Source organism: Lepisosteus platostomus, chromosome 12 (genome assembly GCF_059453375.1).
Source record: "Lepisosteus platostomus isolate fLepPlt1 chromosome 12, fLepPlt1.hap1, whole genome shotgun sequence".
In the NCBI taxonomy this organism is placed as follows: domain Eukaryota; kingdom Metazoa; phylum Chordata; class Actinopteri; order Semionotiformes; family Lepisosteidae; genus Lepisosteus; species Lepisosteus platostomus.
This window is the reverse complement of record NC_142622.1, coordinates 3982776-4002355: the sequence shown is the minus strand read 5'-3', so window position 1 is coordinate 4002355 and position 19580 is coordinate 3982776. Positions and strand designations below refer to the sequence as shown.

General features: G+C 38.9%; 1 protein-coding gene across 3 annotated transcripts in view; it reads left to right on the top strand.

Moving 5' to 3' along the window:
• glcci1a (glucocorticoid induced 1a) overlaps positions 1–19580 on the top strand; it is a 72643-nt gene that overhangs the window by 28338 nt on the left and 24725 nt on the right. For all 3 annotated transcript variants that reach the window (XM_088600472.1, XM_088600473.1, XM_088600471.1), the window contains exon 3: positions 14137–14226. In XM_088600472.1, the coding sequence (XP_088456598.1) occupies positions 14137–14226 (90 nt within the window). The remainder of the gene's footprint in view (positions 1–14136; positions 14227–19580) is intronic.

Sequence of the window (19580 nt, the reverse complement as noted above, 5' to 3'; positions counted from 1 at the left end):
GGGATTTCAACCTATAATAGTAAACTAAACAAATGTCATGATAGAAAGCATCATTCTTCTGAAAGATGTGTAGTGCACTTGCCTGTCATTAAGGGAGAGAAATGGCCAGGGGCAGTAATTATTTTTACTTATCACGCTCATAATTCAGTTTAGTTTAACTTAAAATAATTTCTTCAGTGTTTGATGATCTTGTCACGCCAATACAATCCCTGCCTGTGTTCCTAAGGGCTGATCTTCATACTTTGCTCAGATAAAGTCCTGTTTTGCTGTCTATCTTGCTCAAGTGGAAAGGATGTGGCATGTGGCCCAGGGGAACAGAGAAGTCACATGACTCTGAAACAAGGGGGAATGTGATCTTCAAGAGTTGAGACAATTAAATAACCAACAATATATGGATTTTAAAAAATGTCATTGGGATTGCCTTGTAAGCTACATATTACTACCATGGGGGTATGGACATTTTGTGTTTTTAAAATGATATTGTGCTTTTTAAGAGAACCGAGGATCAGTCAATTTGCTCTCATCTTAAAACTGAACCCAGATCTTAGCCTGGGTCCCACTTAAAAGAGCATTTAACAGTATATGCATGAGGTGCACAAAGGTGATCTGTTTGAATTGCAGTGTTGCCTGAGATTCTGGCCATGCTTTCAGGAAGAGGCATGGCTGTAGACCCTTTTGTCCTGAAGCCCAGATAAGGGAAGTTGAGTGTTTTCAGTGGCTAACAATATTGGTTCATAAGGATAACATTACAATAAATATGAAAAAAACAATCAAATAGTTTGTATGTCAACTTGATCGTTTGAATGTAGAGGGGTGTGCTTACAGTACATGGTAACTGGTATCCTGTCTCGTAGATACGTAGACCGCAAACAGTGACCTGCACACTGGTGGAAAGTTTGAAAAGCTAGAGACTTGCTGCTGTTGTGCAGAGCTTTGTTTTAAGGCTCTAACAGTGAATATGTTTTAGTGTGAAATGAGTACTAATTTTGCAGTTACAGAAGAAATAGTACCACAGTGCAAAATAAGTTATTTTTCAGTCTGACTGGTACTTCTTTCATTGGTTTAGCTTCTTCCACAAGCTAATTTGTAGATCGTGACCATTTTAAATCTAATGTTGTTCCACTTACACAAGGTGTTCCACAGGGTTCTGTGTTGGGACCTTTACTGTTTGGTATGTGTTACCTTTTGGTTAGCTCATCATGGACTTGGGTTTCCTTACTGTGCTGCTGAAGCTCGGCTTTACTTGCAGACAAAATCAAACAGTAATGCTTTGGTTTCTGCACTTTTCAGGTGTCTGTCTGAAATTAAGATAGGGAAGCAAAGAATAACTCTTTGAATAAGCTAAAATAGAAAACTGACTCTGTGAAGCTGATGTTCAGAGCCTGTGACATACGGTGTTGACAGTCTTGAAATAAAAACATTTGATATACCCTGGAAAACTATCTGTTGACCCTATGTTGTGATTTGAAGCTCATGTTGGGAACACATGTGTGTCTTCCACCTGTATAGCCATTCTTGGATATGACCCTTGCTCTGTCATTTCTGTTGCTGAAATAGATACATGCCTTTATTTGCTCAATATTAGACTGCTGTACTGGGGTTTCTTATAAGGTACTAAACGGACTCCAGTATGTGTAGGATACTGTGGCGTGTATGCTAACTAACACTACTTTGCATCATTCCTAGTGAAATATAGAGTTTAAGGTTCCTCCGTTTACAATTCAGGAACAGGATGGTCTAACTCTAGCTGTGTTAAGTACTTATTGACTCAGTATTGTCCACCTCAGCTATTAATCTGAGATTTTATCATTCTGGCCTTCTGTGCAACTCACTGCCTAAGTCCATTGCTCTGCAACCTTCAAAACTCACTTAAAAACCTTTTTCTTTTTGAATTGCTTTGTTCTTTTCATTTCAGGTATGTATATTATGCCTGTGGTATTGTACATTACTTTGAGTTTCTTAAAGTCTACATTAATAAGGTATTATCATTATCAAAATTATTAATTATTTTGATTAGCATCATGCTAATATGCAGACTTGATTTTTTTTTGCTAAAGGAGCTTTTCAATCTGACAATTGGACAGCAAACACAAATGTAAACCAGTTTTTTTGGCATTTCGAAACGTTCTGGCTACTTTATACTGTGTGTACAGCTCTGTTTTTTAACCACTTTTTTCCAGTAATGATGATAAAATCTTTGGTTTCAGCTGTTTTTAAAGTTCTTTTAAGTGATGGAGATGTACAGTATGACTGAAGTTCTTTTTGTTTTTGTAAATGGTTGTGTGCTGTTAGATTTCTTCTTTTCATATTGTTACAACTGTATTATTACAGTTACAGTAGATGACTGGTCATCAGCTCACAGCCTTGATGGTGACCTTTGTACAGAACATGCCAGTAATCCTGGCTGCTGTTCACCTTCACAGAAGAACTTGTTTTCCTTTCTTGTTAAAATAGAAAGTGCACTTCCAATAACAGTTCAAAATGAGTTCAAAATCATTTTTTGTAAGAAAATATACATATAACAGTAGACAGTTTTTTATTCCAATGTTTGGGTGGCTCACATTAAAAATAATTTTACAATATTAGATGTTATTACAGATATCCGATGTTATCAAAATAGCTGCACATTGTAACATAGTATTGTTTGTGCAACATTATGGGTAAACCAAAATGAAACCTTTCTGGCAAAATGTGCATTATTCAATAGTTATTTTTCTTGTTAGAAAAGTTTTGCCGTTTAAGACATTTCCTGTTTGCTAACAGAAGACAATCATTTTTCCAGTAATATTAGTATAGCAGCCACAAGCCTCTCTCCTCTGTGGTCGTTACCATACAGATGCTATGTTGTTTCTGATGTTTTTTTTTCCTTTTATCAAAATTGTGTTTGGGCTTTCTCTTGTGGAAGTGGCAGGCCTTTTGCCACTCAGACACTCAGATTAAAAATGAAGAAACCTAACATGTGGTCCCTGCAGTGAAATGTGTATATTTCTAGAAAAATGAGACTTTTATTTTTTTAATAGAACAAAATAGGAGGTTATGTGCGTAAGATAACTGTAATCAGAAACTCTTATTTGCATATTGCAAATGTTTTGCCATGAACTTGTACTGGAATTGCAGTACAGTTCAACATACATTAGCATTAGTGCCACAGTCGGCTCCTACATATTGGAGTTTTTTAATTTAACTTTTCATTAATGAGCTGCACAGAAAAAACAAAAAGTATGTTGCGCTCTCTCATGGAAGTTAAATGTTGGCCCAGATGTGTACACATTTACGTTTTGAGATCTGTAATATTGCTGTCATATTGATCTTAATCACGATAATGTAATGAGTACATAATGTACAGTTCAGACTGATTTTTTTAACCTCTGTATCTTAAGAAAATCTTAAGAGCCTATTTACTGTGAGCTTACATCGGTTGTTTTCACTATTCAGTGTTAATTTCACACAGATTTATATTGAATACTTTGCACCCTGCCTTTAATTTAACACCAAACATAGCGATGATACTGTAGTCTGTCAGCATATTTCAGGAGAGAGATATTCAGAGATGCTGCTTGCAGATTTGCTGTTTACTGATAATGTGAATTGGTTAATGTACTGTAGTCTTTAATCTCTCACATCTTTCTTAATGACTTTAATGATGCACCGGATGACTCAAATTCAGAAAAGCAGCAGCAAGAATACAAGGTTGGTGTTAAGGATGTTGTGAGAGCAACTGCAATCAATAATACCTGAAAAAAAGTGTTAATAAACCATTTTTCCTAAAAATTGCATCTGTTGTTCTCAGTGGAGGTTGGTAGAAACAGGGTGTGCTATCTTTTAATAAGAAGTAAAGTACATAAGAACCTAGGAAAGCTTACAAATGAGAGACGGTCTTGCAGCCCATATTGCTCATTAGGGAGTTGGTAACCCAAGGATCTCATTGAGCTGTTTTTGGGGAAAGAAAGCCACGATAAAAGAAATTGTTTAGAAATTGTACACAGTACGGTTTAAATTCTTTAATCTAACGTTTTTTGCAATTTTTATTGCTTCCTTGCCTCTGTCTAAGAGTTGTAAGTGACGTGTCAATATAAACACGTATGTCTTTTTTTGTAAACAGCCTCAGACTGTCACGCTCTGTATTTAAAATTCAGGACTTTTTTTTTTTTAGTGCTCCGCACTTGTCTGCATTGAATGTCATCCACCAGGTGTTTGCCCAGGTGTTTTATCTTCACGTGTTTTGGTGCCGTCTACAAACATTTTTAGATTACTAACCATACCAGAATCTAGATCACTGATAGAAACCAGGAAGCAGAGTGGTCCTTGTCCGGATCCCTGTAGTACTCTTCCAATTACTGCTCATCGCAAAAATATTCAGCACCGCTTTTCATAGATACCGGTAGTTCTTGGTTTACATCCCTTCTGAAAGATGGCACAGAACTTAAAATGTGTCGATTAAAAGCTATTTCCCCATTAGAATGGAAGTCAATAGGGGGGATGCATTCTGGGTCCATTCTCAACCAGAGTGTTAGACACCCCGGTAAGAACAGTTCCACATGTTCATTCAAGACTGGCGATAAGCTCAAAGGTGGGGACGGCTGACCTTTGCCCATTTCCATTCTCGGTGAAGGCTGAGCAGGTGGTGGCTAGGTACAGTAGGTCCCTCAGGACCACGCTTGTACCCCGACCAGCGGTTTCTGAACTTAACCACCTGAAAGACAGCTGGTAGCCTTCTATCAGGGGACCTTGAAGACTGATGTCACCGGGCTCTCTTTGTGTATATCTTTCCATGCCTGTTGGTCTCTCTCCAGAGCTATTCAGGAGACCCACTAATGACTGCCAGCAGCAGCAGCAGAAGGATGGTGCTGCTCCTGACTGTGAATGCCTGCACTTCGCCTGCGAGCACACACTTGCACCGATCTTTTTAAAACCGTTTTGCCACCACCGTTAAACCACCACCGTTAAACCTTAATATTGCTTTCCTGGTGCACAGACCGACCTAAGCTCCCCCTCCAGCAGCAGCTGCCCTGCTCCACCAGCCAGGTTGAAAAAGCAGCGCATGGGCACAGTGAGCTCCTCTTGCAGAACCAGTCCTCTCCGGCACCCCGCCAGCTCCACGGGGGCCTACAGGAGAGCGCCGGGCCCTGCTGGAGGAGTGGCACATCTCTCGCCCATGTCACGGCCTGCCTGCGGGCGGCCAGAAAGGCTCAGGAGTTGCTGCACTAGGAAGCTGAGAAGAACCTGGCCCGCCCTGCCCCTGTGTCGCTGCCGGTCAGCACAGCGATGAATCAGGCTTGAGCTGGGCGAGATGAGGCCACAGGGCTCCACCTGGGCGCTGAACAGGCACTTCTTCTGCTTGAACTACTTAGGAATCTATTTATGCATGAAATTAATTAAATTATGTCTAATTACATTTGGACCCTTTTTATTGATTTTTTTTTCTTGTGCAGAAATTAAAAATGATCAGAAACCAGAATGTCTCTCTTTTCAGCCCCTTTCCTCGACAAGGCATACAAAATGAGTCGAGCAGAGAAGAATACATCCCCTACAAAAGAGGCCCCCCCCCCCCCCCAAACTTTAAACTGGAAGGCTGCGGATCTGCTCAAAACGTCCAATTCTAACTCTTTAGACTAGGCAATAAATGGCGGGTTAAATCGAGCTGAAATTTGAAAACCTGGATTTGATCCCAGTTTTTAATGAAACATCTCCCAGGGTTTTCATTAAAGGATACGATGATGTATTGAATTGACTGGAATTATTTGTCATGGAACGGACAGCCCCATTAAAATGACACCAGAGAAGATATGCGCGTGGCCTGGCAGCAGGCATGGCTGGAGTGGTTGCAGGCACTGTGGTGTCCGTCAGGGTTTTTCCAGGGTCAGGTGTGGATTCTGATGCAGGACGGAGTGTGTTTTTCCCAGGGTGTGGTAAAAATCGAATTCCCTTATCTGCTTGCACTTGCCCAGAACGCTAGTGCCTGCTCCCGGGATTTTCCCCCAGTATCTCCATGGCAGATGTGGCGGGAGTTGTTTAAGAAAATTGTCTGGCTCGAATCTGTCATGCCTCAAATCAACAACGCCCAAGCCTTGACTGCAGGCTTAGTGTGGCCTGCCCAAAACCCTAAACCACTTTGAGCTAATGTCTATCTGACCTAATTTCAACAGACGAAGAATCTGTGGCCTTTCTGCAAAGATTGTGCTTCTCTCTTTCCTGTATTATATACGACCATTTTTTTTTTAAGACCTGCATTTTTTGGTATTTTTATTGAAAGCTCCGAGCTCTGTATATCACTGGCTATTTGTTCTTGTGAATAGAAAAAAAATAAAATAGTTGATCTAATAAGTATTTGGGTTTTCTCGTTTCAGCAGAGCTCTGCAGTTACACCGATGGTGTCAGGTGCCTCACTGCACTAATAATTCCATCGCATGAAGCCGTGCCACTCAGGAAACCTTTTATTTGTTGCAGAACCTTTTTTTTTTCACTTTAATGCCATGGTGCAGCATCAGGCCTGGTTTCCTGTGCTTTTCTTTTCATGTTCCTATTTCACTCGTGAAGTGTAGAGACAACATGAGTGATATGCCACAGCATAACAAGTCATGAAGCGAAAGGCATCTTTGGATTTTCTGACTTCAAGGCAAACTGAAAATGAAGGCTGTAGAATTTCCCTGTGGGTAATCTTCACAAGATATTGCCTGCCCGTTCTGCTGACCTTCGCAATATAGAGAGACACGATTTACAATGTCAGATGTTCTGTAAATCTGGCAGTGAACAGTGTCATCCACGTTGTTTCTGAAGCATCGCATTGCCTGTTTAAAACAGTTATCATTAGAAAAACAAAAAAAATGGTTTTAAATGGTTTCAGCATGCAGTCTATCTGAAAATCTGCTCTGATGCTGAAGAAGGCAGAAGATTTAGTACATGTCAGAAGTATAGTTTTTTAGGGTATTGCAATTTTTGAAGTTACAGTAGTGTAAAATCTGCCACTGTCTTTCACTTAAAACTAGGATAATGGGATTTTTAACCTCAAATAAATTTGAGCTTGATTCCAGATAAAGCTTGCGTTTTCACATGGGGAGAAAACAATGAAGGGAATGAATACATGAATGACTATTCAGTTAAAAACTGGCTTGGTGAGAATGTTAGGCAAATGTAAACCTGTAAAATTCCTGAATGACCTTGTCTAGGTTGCATTTTCTAGTTTGAGAAACTTGTGCTTTGCTTAAAAACAGTATCACACATGGAATCTGCTTTGCTTCGTTTTGATTGTAATTATCAAACTGTTTCACTGTCCACATGTCATTATACTGACTTAAAAATGTTCCATTCGTTAATATTGCGGGAGAATTTTTCTCTGCCTCAAAAAAAAATCCTCTTCAAAGTCTGCGGAAATTTCACGGTACATAGAAGGTTTGCTTACAAAAAGACCCTTTAATTTCATATGCTTTATGCTGCCTGAATAGGGGATTTCAGCATTTAAGTTAAGCTGTTGGCAGTGTTGTTACTTCTATTTCTACAGTTGCCTCTAAAGATAGCTTTATGCTATAGTAATGGCATTACCCTTTTCCAAAGTACAATAATTTCTTTATTAGACTGATCTTTTTAGCCCCAGCCCTCTCCAAAACATCTGTACCTTTAAATTAAATTATTCAGTGCCGTTTCAGATTCAGATCTTTCCAGGAGGTCAGCCAGAGGTTAGTTAAAGGTTGCTAGTGTGATTTTCCTTCCTTGTGTGTGCTGTAACCATCTACCACACAGAGGAATCCTGTCCGCTTGCTTGTTCGGCATGCTCAACACGGTGGCACTTGATTCTGTGAAATCTGGGCAAGACCCCTTCTGATGGGATGTGAGATCAGTACATACATTGAAGTCAGTCTTGCGGATCTTTTGTCTCTGCCCTTCCGCAGGCATATCAGTACTGAACTTGAAAACAAATCCACTTTCTGTAAGAAAAACCCATTCACGTAGGCCAATGTGTTGCAAACATGATGATAACAATGATAATAATTTTCTTAAGTCTCAAATGATTTGGCTTTGCTTAATGTGTTTAGCACAGTGATGCGGAGGGCCAGTAATTCTGGCGTCCTCCCAGGACCATTTCACTGGAAAGATGCATTTTTGCAATCGATTCCAAAGGATCCAGTATGCTGTAGCACAGGAAGATGCTGCAGAAACTTCAGTATTACAGCCTACAGTGAGCTAGTTAAATAAAAAAGGAATCCACTATCATCTGCCTGTTTGACAAGCAAGCTTGACATCAGTTAAGCAGTGCATTTGCTGCAGTCAGATTCATGTGGCCAGTGTGCTATTCTGTGATAAATCAGCGACGGGCTCCTGGATGCCATTGATCATTAGGGTTAATGACAACCCCAAAGCAGAGCTTCAGTGGGATCGGAGTAAGGGATGCTGTTCCCCAAAACCAGACTTGGACCTTGATTCTGACAGTGATGAATTAACATACCTGGTATTGGCATTTTCAGTTGACTTTTGACTAAGCATAAGAAATATTACACATAGGAAGCCATCTGGCTAATTCAGCCCTTTTGGGTCATTAGGAGCTAATTAATCTAATAATTAATTAAGCTGGCCGGAGCGGAGCGGAGCCACAAGATCCTTGTGGCTAAGGATCTGCGCCTGTGGCTGGAAGGTTGCCAGTTCAAATCCCGTGGCGGGTAGAGGAATCCTGCTCCAGGGGTGCTGTATAAATGTCTGACCCTGCGCTCTGACCCCAAGCTTCTCTCCCTGTCTGCGTGTCTGTGTCTCATGGACAGCAATCTGGGGTCTGTGAAAAGACAAATTCCTAATGCAAGAAATTGTACATGGCTAATAAAGTGATCTGATCTTATCCAATCCAAGGATCTCATACAGCATCTCTTGAAGGTATCGGCTTTAACAGCGTGTCTGAGTAGCTTGTTCCATATTTCCACAACCCTTTTCATAAAGAAATGCCTTCCAGTCTATCTGCACTTCCATGTTGTTTCCAGACATTGGGTTGACTTTGTCAGTGTCTTTGAGGGTCTTGGATACTTGGACCAGGTGTGTGGGACATTCCCTTAAGCCCAAGAGTATAGCTGGTTGATCGTCTCATAACTGATTCCAGTGCAGGAATATGTTTTTGTAATATGGTGACCAATCTTTTGCACAATATTAATAATCAATAATGGTACACAGTATTCTAAAGGATGACTTATTAAATTTTAACATTCCTTGCTTTACATTCTACACTTTTATTTATCTTGACATTTTATTTTACTGCTTTTCCCACGTTGCCTATAAGATGTACAGTAAATGATGTGTTAACATAAAAAGCTTAGCCTTTTTCAGATGTAGCTTCATCAAGCTCTGTGTTAATATTTTTTATGGATTTTTTTTTTACTACCTGTATGCAAAACTCTTTTCACTATTTCATTTTAAATTTAATAACTTAATTGGAATTCATTGGGTGCTTCTGCAATGTTTGCTAGTCCTCCTATTTTGATATTTACTGCAAACCTGACTAGTTTACTTAACTATACGAAAATCCAGATCATTAATGTAAGGTAAGAAGAGAATTTATTCGGGAACACATCCTTGTGGTTCTCCCACTAATTAGATCACCCCATTCTGAGCATCCATTTGAATGGATGAAATTTGAAAATTTTCTTTAACAAATTTATTTTTTTGTTAAATGTTTATACATTCAGTTACTGACGTCCTTTGAGAAGAAAAGCAATTTAATATATTGCATTTTGCATGATCTTTCTAGCACAATAATACAATGCTTCTACACCAAAGGTTATGCTTATGTTTGCTTTTAGAATTCTTGTTTTCCCTATGCATTTAGCATAAGAAAGGCTTACATTTTTAGACCCTTTTTTATACTAAAGGCCTTCCAACTGCTTAGCACATACTGCCTGCATTTTTTAAGGTCTTATCGTGTTGCAACCTGTGTGCTGTGATACGGTTTGCATTCACCTTTAAGCAGCATGTTTTGTGCCTAATTAAATCCACAACTGGTATATTTTTGTTTCTATAGAAACAATTTTGTACAAAATCTGTTTTGACATCCGAGCGATTCAACAGACCTTTTTGCATGTACTGTATCTTGGATGTATATTTTCACATCAATATTAATTTTAAATTATGCTACCATAAGTATAATTCATATATGAGATTTTTGTACGTTTTTGTTTTAATCTGTAGCAAAGTCTAAGAGAGAGGTGAAGTGTGGCTTTGTTAGGACTGTCCTGGTACCATAGTACTAGGAGAAAATAAAACAGTTATTGCTTTTACAAGCCAAAGAATACTGCTCCTCTCACAGAAAAAGTCTGATTAAGAAAAAGAAAAAAAAATCAGTCTTAATTCCTGCAGGGCTGTACATACAGTAAATGCCTTGTCTTTGTTTTTTTTTGCCACTCGGCAAAATTGGCTTCACTGTGTGTGATGACGGTTTGTTGCTGACTTAAGAAACTGAAGACTTCTGCTGCCGATTGTACTGTAGTAGTAAGTATGGCTGTTCCTTCGATTTAATCGAGTTTGCTTACTGCATATCAAAGATCCGGAAAGAGAACTAATGAGACAATATGAGGTTTGGTGTGCTGTAGTTATTGAAATTGAAAGATGAAGCAGACACTGCTCTTGGTCTCGTTTGTGGCCCCTCTAGAAATGAATAACTGGTATATTGTGCGCACGCAACCATAACACCTGTTAACATTGCAGTTCAGTCATAAACTGAGCAATGCCTTTTCTAATTTGTGCCATTTGCATGATAGTCATGTGTATACAAGTTTTGTGTCTTTCAGCTAATGAATAATTATAATTTGTAATTTGTATTGGACTTAATGCTGACTTTTTAATATTTAGTTAGCATTGAATATTACTTTAATGTAATCATTGACATTGCAAAACAGACAATGGCAAATGGAATTTAGGTAATCTTTTAAAATCTGAAGTCCGAGTTACTAACTCCAATTACAGACAAAGATATGATCTTCACACTGTCATCAAAGAATCAATGACAAGCATCTAGCTTCCTCTTTTCATCAGCAACCACTAACAGAGAGAGCAGAATGTAAGAGCAAGTTGAATAACAGCTCCTCTTGCTAGGAGCCTCTAGTGGTTTCACACCAACACAGACTGTAGACTATAGAGTCAAAGAGCGAACCAAGGGAAAGAAATCTGAGTGAAGTGAGAATAAGATCTCAACTTTTTTGCAGATAACATTCCTGGTGTGCTCAGATAGTAGAAGGGTGCAAGAACCTCTGTTGCCTGTCATGCTTTTTGTTTGGTTTCCCCTCTGGTCTATTTCTGTGTGGGTGGTTCGTATAAGATGGCTGGGAAGCAGAAAAAGGCCGATCCTCTGCCTGTTCTTTCTCCAGTTAAGATGAAGCTAAAAGAATGTGAAGATCTTTAAGAGGCTAGGGTGGCCCACTCGGCTTGAACAGACAATGGATCTACAGGAGCTGCTTGTAATGTCTGAAATGGTGGCAGTGAGCTCATTTCAGCTGTATCGGCTTCAGACTTAAATGCTCAGATGTCCGTGTAGTTGCTCAGCAAATGATCTCAAAACTGGACTTGATAGTGGAAGAACAAAGGGAATCAATAGAAATGCTGGATGATTATGCAGAGAACCTGAGGAGTCCGGAACTCAAGGTGGTAGAGCTGGAGGGCGTTTTTTAGAAGGAAATCAGCATATCGGTCCAGTTGGATTCCCGATGAAGGCAATCCCTGTATAGTTTCCAGAATTGATTGGCACAGACTGGGTCCAGAGAGAGGACACGTGGAATTTGTGAAGAAACCGCTCTTCTGGTGGCTGCGACAAGCCCCAAGTGTCAGACTTTCCTTCTCAAAGAACACCCAGTCTTTCCTGCTGTATCCTGCTGTCCACGCCTGTTTGTTTTGGCTCAGAAGAGTTTTTCAAATCTGAAGGTTTATTGGATTGGATGGAGTGATACATTTGCTCAAACTTGCTTATATTCATTGTGACATTTCATTTATTGTGTCTGTGTATTCAATAAGTAAGCATCTTGCCCTTTTTGTGTAATGCATCCCTCTAAAACTGATTTGTAGGTATGCAGAGTTGTATTATTGAAGTATTTTCATTCTTTAGTCATTCTCATTCTCATTGGGAACTGAAATCTCTGTGATTTAAACATTTGTTTGCTTATTTTGTTTATCATAGTGACACTTAATCCTCTTGTTTTTGTTCCAATGGTTTTTGGGTCTAGCCATGTTCTAGTAGATTGGGAAAAAATGGAATTAAAACATAGAAGAAGATAGAACAAAAGAAGGGTCACAGACCTTTTCAGACCTTTTTATTTTTCATTATCATTTTGTTTCTATCTGGGTTATTTCCTATGCCCCCTGTTCCATATATCTGTTAACACTCCTTGCTCACTTCAGGTTTTTCCTCTAGAAAACAGAAAAGAACATCTCACTAGTGGCTATCTGACCTGCTCCACATTGTGTGATACTTGGCGTACTGTCAATAAAAGAGACAGGAGGATGAGGGTTCTACCTTGTGTGCTTGGTTCTTGCCAGCTACGTGTTTGTAACCTGAAATGCCCCTTCTAAAGAAATTGGAGAAGGGCTTAAGGTCTTAACTTGGTGCACCTTTTGCTGTCAGCTCCACCCCTAATGTTGATTGTACACTGTTTTTATTTTATTGCCATGCGTATTAAAGAGAAAAATACTAAAAGCCTGGTTTCAGGTGATGATTCCCCAGCCGTCTGCATTGTGATTAACACTTGAGAAAGACGTTCCCCCCTGTGGATGGGATGATTCTTGTATCATGTGCCTGCAGCCTTTTTAATGGGCTGAAGGGACAACATTTTTTGTATCTTTTAAGCTGCCTTTCAGCACAGGGTTAATGTTGAAAAGTAGCACGTTGTGTGCTATGTGTTCGGCCTGTCAGACGATGGGTTTGTCAACTCACACTGGTCTTGAGGGCCTGGTCCTGAGACTGCTGCGAATTCTGGATCCTTCTATTAGAAAAATCCCCTGGTTTCCCCCATTTTAAATTCCACTAAGACTTGTTCAAAAACTTGTTTTTTTTAATCTTTTAACATTGCTAGAAAAGTCAAGTGCATTAAAGAGGTTTATTAAATTAACTTAAATGACCTCTTTCTTAAGATTGGGAATACTTCTAAGTAAATTCTTGCATTACACAAGTGTTTTACTTAATTAGGACAAAATGTTCTTGTGAGCAGAGTTCAGACTTGTGTTCCAAATACTGTAATCTGTCAGTTACACGATTTAACCAGTCATCTGCCTAATTAACCCTGCCCTTTGTGACCAGGGATGGAGACCCCTACATTAACCACTACATACTCTTTTCTTCCCCGTGCTGTGTGCTTTTGCGGAGCTTATGCAAGCCACAGAATGGTACAGTAGGTCACCGATTGGGTTACTGGCATTCAGTTGTTCTGACCTCTCCCTTTGTGCTGTAACAATTTAGTAATTTAGTTTGCGCATGTTGTTTTTTTTTCCCCTGTAACGCCACTGTTCGGTTACTTTGTTTTTTTTTGTTTTGTTCTCCGTGCGAAAATGTTAAGAACGAATGGGTAATGCAGTCTTGGTTCATTACTGATGAAGGCAGCTATTGAACCACATGACACTAGGGATTCACTGGCTTATTAAAGCCATACTTGAAGTGTTGGGATGGGTTATGTAATCTTATTCAGCCTTTCAGATAATAATTGCACACTGAAATGCTGCCGTGTTGAAGGTGGGGGGTGGGGGTCAAAATGTATTTTTGCTTGACATGTAATGTGGAGGAGTTCTTGTGAAGCAATCAAAATAAAAACTTGCTTAAATGCCACTGTTCATGGGCATCTTTTATGGCGCTTGACTTGCCTTTTCTTTCATTTATAACATTGTTTGCTCTTTAGCAATAAACATTCCTCAGTCAGGTAACCCCCTGATCAAATAATTTCTTATTTCTCTATCTGCACCTGTGTTTGTTTGAGTCAGCTGCACAATTTTTGAAATAGGCAAACACTATATGAAGGCTCTGTTCTCTCACTGGATGCTGTTGTGAAACATTATGGAATGCATCTTTTTTTTAAAGAAAAATATTTTTCAGAATATTAATCACCCTTTAATCTGGATTAGAAAGGGCAAGAACTACCAATGTAAGGGGAAAAATAGCACCTTAACTGTTTTGTTTTCTTATTTTAGACTCCCAGTTGCTGGGCTGAAGAAGGAGCTGAAAAGAAGGGCACACATCAGCGGTCAGCATCGTGGGGAAGTGCTGACCAGTTGAAAGAGGTAAATAAATTCGAAAGAAAATCGGTTCTTTAGAAGACTGTTGAGTGGTCCATGACGAACTGTATGAGTTTTGGTGCTTATTTTATCCCGAGCAGAAGATTATCTTCTACTATATGTGACAAAAACTTGCGAACTGCAGATTGTACAGTATGATACAGGATATGCATGTGTTTTCAGAATTATGGCATTTTTCTCACTAGTTGTTATGGCAATACAGGAAATGTGAAAGATAAAATAAAAGAGGGGAGTGGTTTTGCCAGCACAGAAAATAGTTTTCTGCTGTTTTAACAGGACTGAAAACACCCCTAGAAATTATGCAGGACGGGCAGATTTTATATTTGGTTTGTGCTCTCATTGAAATAATACTGAAGGCCTTCATCTCTGCTTTGTCTTTGATCTGTGTTGACTGTGTCCTAGTAGATTATCTGAATGGGTCTTTATTTTTGCTGAATGCAACAATGTCAGCAGCCATATTGCCCTGCAACTCACAACTGGCAACCCACAGAAGCTAAACAGGTGTGAGCCTGGTCAGTACCTGGATGGGAGACTCCTGGGAAAAACTCCTTGGTCTCTGCTGGAAGAGGTGTTAGTGGGGCCAGCAGGGGGCACTCACCCTACGGTCCATGTGGGTCCTAATGCCCCAGTATAGTGACGGGGACACTAGACTGTAAACAGGCGCCGTCCTTCGGATGAGATGGAAAACCGAGGTCCTGACTCTCTGTGGTCATTAAAAATCCCAGGGTGTTTCTCGAAAAGAGTAGGGGTGGACAAATTTCCCCCTTGCCCTTACCAATCATGGCCTCCTAATAATCCCCCTCTATGAATTGGCTTCATTACTCTGCTCTCCTCCCCACTGAGAGCTGATGTGTGGTGAGCGTTCTGACGCACTATGGCTGCCGTCGCATCATCCAGGTGGATGCTGCACATTGGTAGTGGTGGAGGGGAGTCCCCATTACCTTACAAAGCGCTTTGAGTGGACTGTCCAGAAAAGCGCTATATAAGTGTAAGCAATTATTATTATTAGATAGTAATCAAATTATAATGCTTAAATACAAGGTGTACTATTATTTTAAATCGGGGAGGGGTGTTCCTTGGCTATTCATGGGAAGAAAAACGCAGATGACTGTATTGAACTTGTATTTGTATTTGAACTCTATTGCTCTGTATTTCTGAAAAGCTGAAAGACACAACAACCTTCCTTGTAATACAGCTAATTTAAAGTTGTGATCAACTTTTTTAAAACATGCAGGCAGTTACATGAATTATCAATAGACAAACTGGAAACTTTGGTAAAAAACCCTAAAATGAGACCCCCCAGTGTTTGCTACAGAAATGACACCTCATCTCTGGAGGTGAAGTTTAAATTGGCTAAGAATAGTATCACAATCAATTTAGCATATTGCTAAATTTAGATCCTGACTTTTGTAGCCTGAAGTTTCTGTTGTTAAAAACTGTGTGCAGGCAGCTTTCGACTACATTGCACTTGCAGTTTTGAAGTACCTGAAACAATTTCTATATTTGACTTCCTGTGTGACCTCGAATTTCTTTGTGAGCCAGTGTTTTGTATCAGCAGCAGAGCAGGACATGCCCACCGTGAAAAGTTTGCTTATCTGCTTCTGCTTTCTTCAGTTCTGTAGCAGCAGCAGCAACAGGGTACACTGAATATACCACATTATCTCCTTTGACACTGCACTTCATCTTAGATTAACATCAAAAACCTGATCAATCATCCCCCCTTTTCAGTTCAGTTTAAAAAAAAGATAGGTGCACATTTCATGCACAAAGTGTGCTGTCTTATGTTATCTGTGTGATGAGGTATACAGTCAAGTCCATTGCCGAAGTTCTCATGGGGAAAATGAACTTTTCAGTAAATAAATTGTACTGGGTGTGTTTTGACATCTTCCCAGTATTCACAGCACTGAAAGTGTGAGATTCCTCTCCTGTTCTGAAAGGGTTTTTCAGTAAAATGTATTTTTGGCAGCTTGTATAACTGACAGGCTTGTTTTATGTTGAATATTAGTTAACATATGCAGCAAAGATGTCTCAGTACTGTATGGAAGGGGCCTCAGCACAGATGCTTTGCAGTCATACTGCAGCTCTTCATTTAAAGATGCTAGAAAGTAGATATGAAAAGTGAGGTGTTATAGCAGAACTTTCATTGTTAGTTCCACCCCATTACCTCATTATATATATATAGTATATTCTTTTATTAGTATTGGGGAATTGTTTCCTCCTCTTAAGAGTTAGATGTGTACTAAGCTTCAAAATTACATGTGCTGTTGAAAGGGATTAAATACGAAGGTAATGCAATACATTCAATTGTTTTTTTTTTTCGAAATAATAAGTTACATTTAAGTTAAAGCTACACATGACAAAATTCATTGTAAAAGGTTTATTGTTATTTTAAGTCGGGGAGGGGTGTTCGTTGGCTGTTTATGGGGAGAGAAACGCAGCAGACTGTCTTGAACTTTCTGTATATTTGAAAAATAGAAAAAGACACAACAACACTCCTTGTAATCCAGCTAAGAATATAAAGTCGTGCACAACCATTAGAGGATTTTCAGTGTCTTCAATTAAAATATGTAGTGAATATGATTAAAACTGAACATTATGCATTAGAAAAACATGCAATTAGTTATACAAGTAAGATAATGATATATTTAGTACTTCTTAGTTTTTTTGTCTTTTGACATCACAGTCTTGGATCTTGATTTGTACCTGTCTTTCATTTTCTAAATCTGTTTTCAGTTGCAGTCTATCAAGAGTATGATGTGCAGATACTCCTGTATTTGTCCACAGTAATGCAGATACCATTTACATTTTGCATTACTCTGATCTGATAATTGAGAAGAGTACATTTTTGTCCTTAGTGCAGATCCCCCAAGTAGCATTTGTACACCATACAGCAATCTAATTGTGTGAATGTCCCTTGGCCCTTTTTTCTTCAAAACCAGTTACATTTGTCTAGGGATCCTGTTATATACTTTTTCTATTAACTGTGGAGGAATTGTTTTTCATACTCCTTAGAAGATCTTCCGAGTTTCTAGGACTCTTTCTGCTTGTCCATGTCCACATAGTCTCGTACAGCATCAGTGTCACTGGGGTCTGGGATCTGAGGGGGGGGCCGTCTGGTTTAATTGTTCCAGTTGGAGTGTTTGGGATATTTATCTTGCTGTACAATAAGGAGCTAAATCACCTGATAATTTAAGATACACATTAGTTATAATTCAGATACAAGTTATAGTTATAAGGATGGAAGTCAGAAGCTTCAGGGTCGGGGAGGGAATATAGGGCAGGGTTATAGAGGAAGTCTACTTGGGACCTGGAGTCTTTTTGTTTGGAAAGACCTGCAAGACTGTTAGTTTTGTTGTTCTGTTTTTTTCCTGGGTTTTTGGAAGAGTTCATATAGTAGTACTAGGAATTTATAGTGCTCTTAAGGTTTGCACGCATAGTTTAAGGAGATAGGTTTTATATTGTTTTGGTTAACCTAAATTTTTTTTTGATGGCCTTACACTGTGGCTGTGGCGTTAAGCTTCTGTCTGGTTGTGACCTGGCAATCCTTAAAACGTCACACTAGTAAAATTATTTTTTTACTGTTGACACTTTTCATGGTCCTTGAAAGAAATGCCAAAAAAACCTGCCAGAGTGCTAGGTCTTGAAAAAGAAGCACTTTCATAACATTTCAAAGACAAAGCAGAGCTGTTTAGCTTTAGTAAAGCGTGTTTCTCTTTACTACCTTCACTGCAAACTGCTCAACACTAATTATGGCCAACAGAATTGACAATGGTGCAAAATGTAAGTTTTATTATTATAGAAAAGCAGTATAGAACCAGGCTTATGATTTTCTGTTGATGCCGTTTTTCTGTGTTAAAATTCAATTGATCCCCTCAATGAGTGACTCATGATTCATGTTATATTACTTAGTCATTTAGAAAGCATTTAAAATGTGCATATTGTACAGCTATAGAAAGATAATGTTAAATAGACAAATATTATGAAATTAAAGGCCCTGTAATAACAGTGGTATTGCTTTGATTGTGCTTTGAACATGTCGTACAAATACAGTGTGTAGCGCACAAGTCCATATATACAAAGCAGTAGTTTCATTGCTGTGCATTAGAGCGCTTTACATATGCACATATATCAGGAATCCTTAAAATGTTGCCTAAAATGAGCATTGCTCTGTGGTGGTGTGTGCTAATTACTTGGATTTCAAAGGTTGTTCACAGTGTATCTAGATGAGGACACTCTGGTCATCAGTGTTAGTACCAGCCAATCTGAATTAGGGAGGGTGAGTATTGAGGATACTATCACTACTCCAGAAGGTCTTGTGAGTTGATGGTAATTTTTGTGCGGGATTATCCATTATGGTCCTAGGATTCCCATCTGGGACTTTCAGCAAAGCAGAATCCCAAAATGGAGTATTTCTAAACATAAGCACTCTCTTCTTCACTAAATTGAGTCATTGTTTCTGTGAAACCTAAGCTTCTGTGCATTGTAAAAATGCTGTTATTGTGTATTCTATTTTTGGACTGTCAGTATCTTTAGAGATCTCTTTTATCTACAATACTTAAGATGGGAAATCAGATTATTAATTAAACATTAAAAATTATTAATTAATTATTAAACATTTTAAAAATTGGGCATACAGCATTAATGACCGTTTTTGTCACAGATGAAATTGTCTGAACTTTTAATGAATTTCCTCTAAATAGATATATGCTAATTTTCAGTTCAGCACCTGGTGTGTGTATTCATTTGTTTTCAGTGGAAATACATGTGCATAAAAGTAGAGAGGCTTCATTTATCTCTGCTTTTGATCTCAATTGATTACGTTGTTTAAGATCATGATGAGCCTCAAATTGCAAACATTTTCACAGAAGAAGACTTTTTTAAAAACAAATCATCTGTACCCTTGCCTCTGTGACTCGAAAGATGTTGGAGCCCTCTGAATGTACCTGTGTGCAGTTACTCTGTTCGTCCTTTTCTCACTGTAGTACCGTATGTTATTTAAGTCTTGTATATCACAGGGTTATGCAAGTTTCCACTTCAAGTGCTGCCATCTCTCAAGCCCATACTTTTTAAGTAAGCACATGCTTCGTGTTAAAATCTTTTGTATCGGAGTCTTCTTTTTATCAGGAATTTGCACTAAAGGCTTTTCTTTGCCTGGCAAGGTGAGGATTGCAGTCTGTTACTGGAGTTGTAGAATTTGTAACAAAATCACAGCAGACTACAAGGATTTAGCAAGCATATGGGCCAAATGGCAATCCCTCCTGTTTAATCTTACAGGCATATTTTTATAAAACGTTATTTAAAATAACCGATTTTCAGAGGCATGTTTTATTTGCATTTTT